This window comes from Nematolebias whitei, chromosome 2 (genome assembly GCF_014905685.2).
Source record: "Nematolebias whitei isolate Nwh7 chromosome 2, NemWhi1, whole genome shotgun sequence".
In the NCBI taxonomy this organism is placed as follows: Eukaryota; Metazoa; Chordata; class Actinopteri; order Cyprinodontiformes; family Rivulidae; genus Nematolebias; species Nematolebias whitei.
The window spans coordinates 31,836,666-31,846,929 of NC_056499.1; the positions used below are offsets into that span (position 1 = coordinate 31,836,666).

The following is a 10,264-nucleotide window of genomic DNA, read 5'->3' on the forward strand; positions in this document are numbered from 1 at the left end:
TAAAGTATTGTTGAATAGTATAAATGAGTCAGTGCTGCTGATATGTAATAACTGAGAAATAGATGTTTTAAATTTAACTTTCCCATTATGCCACACTCACCCAGCACAAGGACTTTTCCGTGTACTTCCCTCAGGCAGACGATACAGGAGCTTCCCATCGCGAACGAAAAGACTTAAAGACAGTTATTATCCACAACCTGTCAGATTACTGAACTCTTGATAATGATACTGAACAATTGACAATAACTTTGCACCAAGCCACATCTGTTACACCTAATGTTTATTGCTGCTGCACTGTGGCTGTATGTCACTACCTTACCATCATAATTCAATTCATCTCAATGTTACTCACTACCTGTGCAATAACCTGTCACACAACCTGAGTCGTATATGTTAGTTATGTATATCACAAAAAAAAAAAAAAACAACAACACTGTAATGCCACTTTAATTGGTGATATGTGACTTATCTGTGCTGCTGATAATTCATGCTGCTGTATTCATTCATATCCATCTACTCACTACAGACTCATGTTCGCGCTGCTGTTGATACGCCATATTGTTTTACATTAGTGTTTAGTGTATATCTTACATCTTCTGACGTTCATTTAGCATATGTTTTAGTGTATATCTTAGATCATTATATACTGTTTCTTTTAATACTTTATATTTTTGCTATTTCGGTCTGTAACTGGGAACCTGAGTACATCATTTTATTCCACCTCATGTAGCACACGTGATGCGAATGACAATAAATTTGACTTGAACTTGAACTTATGTGCAATATACACTGACTGAAAAAAAAAGTTGCCACCAAAAAAAGTCACACACTAATATTTCATTGGACCACCTTTAGCTTTGATGACATCATGCATTCACTGTGGCATTGTTTCAATAAGCTTCTACAATGTCACAAGATCTGTTTCCATCCAGTGTTGCATTAATTTTTCACCAAGATCTTGCACTGATAACTAGACACTAGGCATGATGGATGCATCACTTCACCTGCCTCTCTTCTTACCCTGATGCACCCATCACTCTGGAACAAGGTACATCTGGACTCATCAGACCACATGACCTTCTTCCATTGCTCCAGCGTCCAATCTTTATGCTTCCTAGCAAATTGAAGCCTTTTTTTCCCAGTTAGCCTCACTGGTTAGTGGTTTTCTTAAGGCTGCACAGCTGTTCGGTCCCATCCAGTCTCTTGAGTTCCCTTCACATTGTGTGTGTGGAAATGCTCTTACTTTCACTATTAAACACAGCCCTGAGTGCTGCTGTTGTTTTTATTCGATTTGCTTTCACCAAACGTTTAAGTGATCGCCGATCATGATCATTTAGGATTTTTTTCCAGCCACATTTCTTCCTCGAAGACAATGGGTCCCCACTATCCTTCCAGTTTTTAATAAAGTGTTGGACAGTTCTTAACCCAATTTTAGTAGTTTCTGCAAGCTCCTTAGATGTTTTCTCTGCTTGATGCCAATGATTTGACCCTTCTCAAACAGACTGACATCTTTTCCACGTCCACGCGATGCGTCTTTCAACATAGTTGTTTAAGAAATGAGAAGCAACTCATTGCACCAGTTGGAGTTAAATAACTTGTTGCCAGCTGAAAGATAATCGCCCAGTAATAATCCAATAGGAGGCTCTTACATATTTGCTTAGTTAAATCCAGGTGGCAACTTTTTTTTTGTTTTTTTTTTGGCCAGTCAGTATATATCATGTGTATTTAAGTTTATACAACCTGTGAAATACTTATTTATACGAATTCATCCAATTGCACCATTCAGTTCTACCATGTTCTTTTTTGTTATATTTCTTTTGGATCTTGTACGTATTGTATAAATTTATTTTTCACTTTTTTGTACTTTATGTTGCACCCTTATTGCATGCTTCAGTATTTCTTGTTTGTTTGCTCTTTGTTTTTAGCGAGTCACATCAGTTCTTCTCATCCTGAACATGTCATTGCGCTGTTGATCTTGTGTTAACCTGCATCTGACAAATAAACAACTTAACTTTACTTCCGGCAAAGCCGCGCGATAAAACGTCAATCACCTGAGGGCGGAGCTTTTATTGTGAAAGGCTTTAAAAGGAAGACGTCACTCATGCTGCACTGACGCTGTGACTCCACAGGAGGTTCTGAAACAACCAGCGCTCCTCTCTGCGACCTGCTCCGGGCCGGCAGGGTGACAGAACCGAACCTGTCGGACGGGCTTTGGTACCGGGTCTCAGGAGGAGCTCTCCGGTGGAAGGAGGAGAAAAGACTGGATGCAGGAGCAGAGGAGCAGCAGCACACTTGATCTGATCAACACTGAACAGTTGTTTTTGTTTTGAAGCGGAGAGGATCAGCTGCTGCGAACTTTGGACTTCTTCTTGTAACTTTGTTCTGGTCGCTCCCCCTCCGGTCAGTAACATTGTATCTTACCGGGTGTGAACATGTTAGCAACATGTTAGCAGTGAGTAATTCACCCACGCATCTCTGTAAATGTGAAATGTGTTGAGAGGTGAAGTTGCCGGACATGTTTAAGGTGTTTTATTTGAGGCACGTGCACGTTCGGGACTGCAGTGAAGTAGGTGTGAATGACATGAGGCGCGGGCTCAGAGGGACCGAGGTGGACCCGTGAGTCTGGGATGGAGCTCCTCCAGCAGGTTCCAGGTGCAGAGCTGAACACTGTCCTGTCAGCTCTGCCCTAAACGTTCAGTGACTCCACAGCTCGGCACGAGGCGGCTGCGTCCGGTACAAACTTACAGTCGAACTCCATCACCAGGTGGGACCGAAGCACCGGCTCTTTCCCCTGAAAAATAAAATAAATAGAACATGGCCTCCACCTCACGAGACATCTGGATGCTCTGGAGACGGACCCTGCTCGCGCTGTGGCTGTGCGCCGTGTGCGCGCGAGGAGCGGAGCACGAGAGCGGCTTTAACGCGGAGGTAAAGACACTACTCATAACTCTTACAATGCGCTTTAAAGCAGTGGTTCCCAAAGCTGGGGTCGTGGCCCCACGTGGGGACATGAAACACCAAGTGTGGGGTCTTGACAAGATCAAATGAGCTTCAAAAATGGTTATCAAAAACAACAAAGTCCATGCTCAATAATCCAGGAATACAATCCAACATTTTTCAGTCAAGTTCTAAGAAACTGTCCAGATGACCTGACTGAAAAATGTTGGGTTATCAAAAACATTATTTAGCCTCAACTGCGACCCGGAAATGAAGAAGCGGGTAAAGATAATGAATGGATGTTAGAAGGAATTTAAAATTGTTGTCATGAATACTTAGTGCTTGGCATGGAGGTTTGAGATCACTACTCTTACTTGCTAAAATGCAAAAATGTTAATGATAAGCTTAAAAAAAAAAAGAATATTCAAGGATGCAAGGTTCTGTATGTCATTCACACCACATGTGGTACATGTGGTGGAAAGAAATTGTGTACACAGGGTCCCAGTTACATCCAACAAAAGTATGAAATGTAAAAGAAAAACAGTAATAAGATATGAACTAAGAAAAATGTTAACTAAAAATACACTAAGCACTAGTAGTATAAAAACTGTGCCGAACAGCAGCACGAACATGAGTCTGTGTGAGCAGATGAGCATGAATGAACACAGCAACATGAAACAGATCAGCAGCAACATGATGCAATTTCTCACAGTGATTATTTTGGTGAGAGATTCATGAGTCTAACAGCCTCAGGGTAGAAGCTGTTCCTCAGTCTAGTGGTTCTACACTTAATGCTCCTTAACCTCCTTCCTAAGGGGAGCAGGGCAAAAAGTGTGTGTGCTGGGTGAGTGGGGTCCTTCGTGATGCAGGTGGCCCTCTTCCTGCATCTGGAGGTGTAGATGTCTGTGATGGTGGGGAGGCTGACTCCAGCAGACTTCTGTGCAGAACATACAATTTTAATAACCATTTAACATTTTTACAAAACAATTTAGACCTACTTTTTTTATATCTTGCCATATGTATGGCAAACAACGTGGTGGCTGTCTCCAGCAGTCTCTCTGGGAGAGGCAGTGTACATCTTGTTCAGGTCACCAGTCCATCACAGGGCCACATAGAGTCAAATGCCCAGTAAATACAATTTAGAGTTACCAATGCACCTAACATGCATGCATTTCCTCTGCGGGAGGAAACCAGCGTACCTGGAGAAAACCCACGTGTGTGTGAGAACATGAAAAGCCCACCCTGAAAGGTGCCAGTATGGGAGGCATTTATGCAACCTTCTTGCCGAGAGGCTACAGCTCTAACCACTGCACCGCTGTGCTTCTTTTTACAACAGTTTTTACTTTAAAATTAATTTACTACTAGTATTACTGCTGCTACTACTACTACACAGGTCTCTTGTAAATGAGTCCTCGTAGCTCAATGAGACTGACCTGTGTAAATAAAGGTTGAACAGTGTGTGCAGGGTCACTCAAGATCTCTCAGAAGAATCATTGTTGCCACACAATGTGTTACTCTTCTGGTAAGCAATACAACTATCTTAGATACAAACATTCTTATAAGCTATAAATGGGAACTGATGTAAAACCTTCAAAGATAGCAGCCTATTAAAAGTCATTCACCACACTTTGTAACTAAGTTGAACATTGTGTTATTTAAAATAACTTGTCGTACAGCATCTTTTCATTCTATTCAAAGTTTGTTCACAGGAATGGCTAATAAAGATTACAGACATATCAATGCCAACATATTAAGAGCTTTAATGTTACAGGAGTAACATAATAGATCTTTTCATAAGTTTCTAGTGGATTTTTACAAAAGTCTTTTTTAGCTAATGTTTGGTTGGAAGGCTACTGTTATTATGGTCACCTTTAACCTGCGATACAACACACTATTGTCTCTACAACCTACACAACCCTGTATTAGAACCTGACTAGACCTCAGTAAATTTGGAAAGAATCATCCTTCAGCAAGAAGGGGCCCAACAATTGTAGCCTGTATCTCCAATACTTTTACTAGTTTTCTCCTAGACAGTTTTCTCTAAACCGTACCTACAGATTTATTGGTCTGTTTCTGTCAGATGGTAAAGCATCACATTGGGACTTGACCTGGCACCTCCTGCATTGTTGGTCCAGCACTTATCTATTTTACGTGTTTGTATTGGGACACAAAAAGCATAATGACTGCCAGCTTACCTATAAGAAGGTGATTAGTGGTGGAGATTAAGTTTGCCAGTTGACAGACACACTGAGACAGACTGACAGACAGAGACATCCAGGTCATTAGAGGTGAGTGTGCATGACACACTCAGTGACCCGGGGATCAGGCTGTCAGTCGGGTTACAACATTTTCTGTTTGGCTATCAACACAGCAGTGTGCGTTAATGTGTTGTCCTGAGACTGAAGACAAAGGCTTTTGCAGTCTGTGGACAGATGAGAAATTTCCAAAAAACTTGTGACTAAATATTTAATCATGTGTGTCAGCTGAGGTGATAACAAATTGCCTACTTTATGCCATGCTGTGTCCTACATACCATTCAGAAGGCTCTGTAGTACAGGTATGATATATAAAGAACAATGTTCTCATAAACATCTTCAACAAAGTCTACAACAATGTTCAGTTATGTCGTCTGGACATTTCCTTTTTTTGTTGAGATGTTTCGTCCTTCATCCAAAGGACTTCATCAGTCCGAGGAGTCACAACAAACTCAGTCCCACAAGCAGCACACTCACATAGTAGACCAACCAGTTTGATTGTAATAAGATGGTTTCTGGGGCCCGCCCTCTTCTCCGTCAATGCCACTGAGGCAGCCTTAGCCAAAGTGGTTCAAAACATCAAAGTTCATGCTCAATAATCCAGGTTAAAAATCCAACAAAGTTAAATCTGGTCATATGGACAGTTTCTTTTTTTGTTGAGACTTTCTCCGATACGGGGTACACCTGCATCTCCATCTGGACCTGCCATTTTGTTTTCTTTTGTCTCTCCTTTCTGTTCTTTCAAACCCAGTCGGTCAAAGCAGATGGCCGCTTGTCCTGAGCCTCGTTCTGCTGGAGGTTTCTTCCTTTTAAAAGGGAGTTTTTTTTTCCTTTCCACTGTTGCCATTGTGTGTTTTGTTGTGAATTGGAGCTATATATGTACATTGAATTGAATTGAGATGTTTCATCCTTCATCCAAAGGACTTCATCAGTCCGAGGAGCCACAACAAACTCAGTCCCACAAGCAGCACCCTCCCATAGTGGACCAACCAGTTTGCTGGTGATAAGATGGTTTAAAATTTTTTAAAAAGAAACTGTCCAGATGACCTTACTTAAATTTGTTGAATTTTCTACCTGGATTATTGAGCATGAACTTTGATGTTTTGAACCACTTTGGCTATGGCTGCCTTAGTGGAGTCGATGGGGGAGAGGGCAGACTCCAGAAACCATCTTATTACAATTAAACTGGTTGGCCCACAATGTGAGTGTGATGTTTGTGGGACTGAGTTTGTTGTGGCTCCTTCGACTGATGAAGTCCTTTGGATGAAGAATGAAACGTTTCAACAAAAATGGAAATCGTCCAGATGACCTGACTTAACTTTGTTGGATTTTTTACAAGGATTATTGAGCATGAACTTTGATCTAGTCTTCTTTTCTTTCTTTTTCTTTCTGTTACTTTAATAACAGTTGAGGACTCCAGAGATGGAACTGTGTCATGGGTCTTACGTTTAATATGTTGAACATTGAATATATATGAACTCTAAAAGCATTCAGAAGATTGAGTTATATGACAGATCAGTCTACTATGCTTTGCACACATTCAAATAAGAGCATGTCAAAACAGACAATGGCATACGCTAACTAGCCTCTACTTTAGCAATGTAAATGCAGTTTTAGTAGCGCTGGTGCTGGAAGAACGTGCAGTTTGTTCGGCCAATCATTATGTATTTCTTAGGAACAACCATATTTTTTACATTGCTCATGAGTTCCTATTGAACCTATATAGCGTCTACTGTGGCAAAAGTACTGCTTCAGCTAAAACAACATTTAAAGGTAAAAAACTTAAGAACACTGAACTGGTCTCACAAGCACCTAAAGATCATTAAACATCTTGATCTTGTTTCCAATGAGGACTAATACATTATTTACCTGGTCAGAGTACTCTGTAGTCTCTGGTATTTATTTTCCCTAGCTTCCATTTGAAGCGAAAAGAACATGACGTATGCTAATTTTCTCCGATTTTTATTGATGCACTAAAGGTCTGTTGTCTGTATTTGCATCTTCGACTTCTATTTGTCACGTAGCCAAACATTACAACTTTTCTCATTCAAGCAGCACCTGAACATCAATAATAAGTGTTGAATATTTGACAGAATTGCAGTAAAACATAGATAGTAGCTACCCCTGAAACGTTGTCACAGGCCTCTCCCTGATTTTTGACTTATTTTCTCTGCACTCCTGATGATAAAAAAATAAAATCTAATTAAACAACATTTTAGGCTAAAGAAGGACTTCCTTTAGTAACAGTCACATTATGTGTATGTGGCAGCTGAATATTAGTCATGATGAAAAAAAACAGACAGGGAAACACATTTTCAATATTGCTCATAAAATGGGAACAACTAAAATTTTGGGAACCGAGAAAACAATATTTAAAATTAAACAAACAAACAGGTAAAAATAGAAAATTGTTTAATCGTGTTACAGCTACATCAAACACCCTGTATACACTTCCTTCACAAACTGAAATATGTGGTCTAGAGGCCATACACTTTCTTGCCAGAAAACTTAACTCCTACTCTGTCTGGACAAAAAGGATGAAGTGGGAGGTTTAAAGAATGGAGGGAACAGAGAAGGATTATTCAAGCGAGCCAGATCTCTCAGACCTCTCGTTTAAGGAAGAGAAAAGCCACACAACTAGGATAAAATCTGTATCAACCAAAATTTAAAAAGGACATGGTGCTAAAAACAAAAGAGATGGTAGTGGTCAACCTCAGCTGTGCATCATGTGATGACTAAATGTGACAGCTGTTCTCTAACTTGAACGCTCGTGGCGTCCATGGACACTCTGGGCCTGGGACTCCAGAGTATCTCAGGAAATACAATAGACCCTTTTGTCTGGAAAGGGAAGAGCTGTGAGAGAAATGGGATGAGAAAGCACAGAGACAGAAACCGAAAAGATACATGAGTCTAGCAGGACAGAATGAAGGTGAAAACTCATATTAAAGCAGAGTGGTTGTAATGAAGAATGGGGTGAACGGTGAATTAATGCTGCACTGGAGAACTTGCTCAGTCTTTGTTCTCTTTGTATCCTTGTAATCTACATGGTTTCTCTTCACATTCCAGCCACACCCCCACTACGGTAACATGAATGGCTGTCACTGTGTCCCCAAAGGCTCATATTGCTGCAGCAATGGGATTAGACAGGGGAACGGGAACTTTTGCTTACCATGTATTAAAGAAGACATACTATGACCTCTTCTGGGTGTGTCTTACTTAAGACTGTCATACAGCTATGAGCTACCACTGAAAAGTACAGTACAAGAGAGCTTATCGTAGCTGAGCACTCATACTTTTAACAATGGTTGACTGGCAGCACTCTTTTCAGATGCACATTTCCTCTGTGTGCAGTTCAGTTATTCAGTTGTTGGCTGTTTTAGTAGGATTCAAGAAGCATTTATAAATGTATGCATATTTTTATTCTAAGCAAGTACTCTGAAATAATTATATTCTGACAATCTAAACTACTTGCTGAATAAGATACTTTCAGACCTAGCCCACCTTAAACAATGTGACAAGATAATGTTCTTTCAGGGCTTCTGGGTCAGTAGTGACTTTGGGCACTTACATTTAAGTTCAAGAATCTTTATTATCCCCGAGGGGCAATTTGTTTCACAGTCAGTAGTCACACAAAACATCCATACTAGACAAGACATGGAAACATTAAAATAATACATGGAATCATCACTGCTCATTGAGAAACTTGATCGCTACAGGGATGAATGAGTTTTTCAGTCTGTTCGCCCTACATCTTGGTAGCAGATACCTGCATCATGATGGAAACAACCTGAACTCACCATGGAGTGGGTGATCAGGATCTGCCAGAATCGGCCTGGCCTTGCCAACTAACCTCGCCTTGTGTAGGTCAATGAGGTTCTGTAGGACTATGCCAGCAGTTTTGCTGTACATTCAATTCAAAATTCAATTCAAAATTCAAAAATACTTTTATTAATCCCAGAGGGAAATTAAATGACATGACATCCTGACAATCCCTGAGTTTGTTAGATCCTTTATCATTTCAAACACAGTAAAGTAAGGTTATATTGAGTACTTTTAGTACTTTCATTCAACCTATACTGTTATTACACTGTAAGGTCTCTGTTTCAGAGCCTTTGTAGTGAATTTGCACAGTCCTCATGCACACTAGGTCATAAATTGTACCTCATTTGTTTAATAGATGCTAATTCCTGCAGTCTGTATTCACAAATAGAATGTCCCCTTTGTTATTTTGCTAGATTATTAACATTGCTATCACCAATTTCCTTGAGATATTGCTATATAATTCTGAGGTCATATTACTTATTTCTACTTGTGTAAGAAATACAAAAAGAGATGCAAGAGGCCTCAGTGAAGTTAGAGGATTTAAACTTTCAAAAGTTTCAGAATCAATTTATTGACGGTTCATAACCAGTGCATCTAATTATTCAATTTTATAGGTTTGCATGCTGATCTTTTACACTTTGTCACATGAAATTGAGACAAATCTTTAAATTGAACAAATAAAATTGGTTTCCTCCTCCGTTAGCCTCTCTTTCTTTTATGCGACTTCATTTACTGATCTGTCCTCTCAGTAAGGCTTTCATAGTGGGCACATGGCAGCAGACCAAGCCTGGAAATAAAGGCACTGTTAGTATCTTGGCTGACTTTGTGGTGGAGACACACACACATACACACAGTGATGCACACAGTCCCACACTGGTACGTTTTACAACTTCTATATTGCTGGCTCTGGTTTTGGCAGGTAGCTCAAGGACTCATTGAAAGACCATTTAACAGACGAGGCCCAGCATACACGCACGCAAACACACATGCACACAGAAGTCATGTTGTTTTGTATTCATCACAACTAATGCTGGAAGGTGAGCGACTCGACTGAAGTGCTTTATTATTTCAGATGCGGGGGGTGGGGGGAGCATATTCTTCCATACATCTTTCTAACAGCCCTGCAACTCTCTCCTTGTACCTGACAGCAGCAGCCTGTTGTAGATACTGGGGTAGACATGAGTGTAGATGCTGAGCTGTACACCGGTTTGGGCTTAAATCACGTAGTTTAGCTTTACAGTACATTCAAA

General features: G+C 40.4%; 1 protein-coding gene across 1 annotated transcript in view; it reads left to right on the forward strand.

The window, feature by feature from the left end:
- The first annotated feature begins 2,341 nt into the window (after nucleotides 1–2,341).
- mmp15b (matrix metallopeptidase 15b) overlaps nucleotides 2,342–10,264 on the forward strand; it is a 26,203-nt gene continuing 18,280 nt past the window's right edge. Inside the window, exon 1 of the mRNA XM_037697628.1 lies at nucleotides 2,342–2,928. Within this exon, the coding sequence (XP_037553556.1) occupies nucleotides 2,815–2,928 (114 nt within the window). The 5' untranslated portion in view covers nucleotides 2,342–2,814. The remainder of the gene's footprint in view (nucleotides 2,929–10,264) is intronic.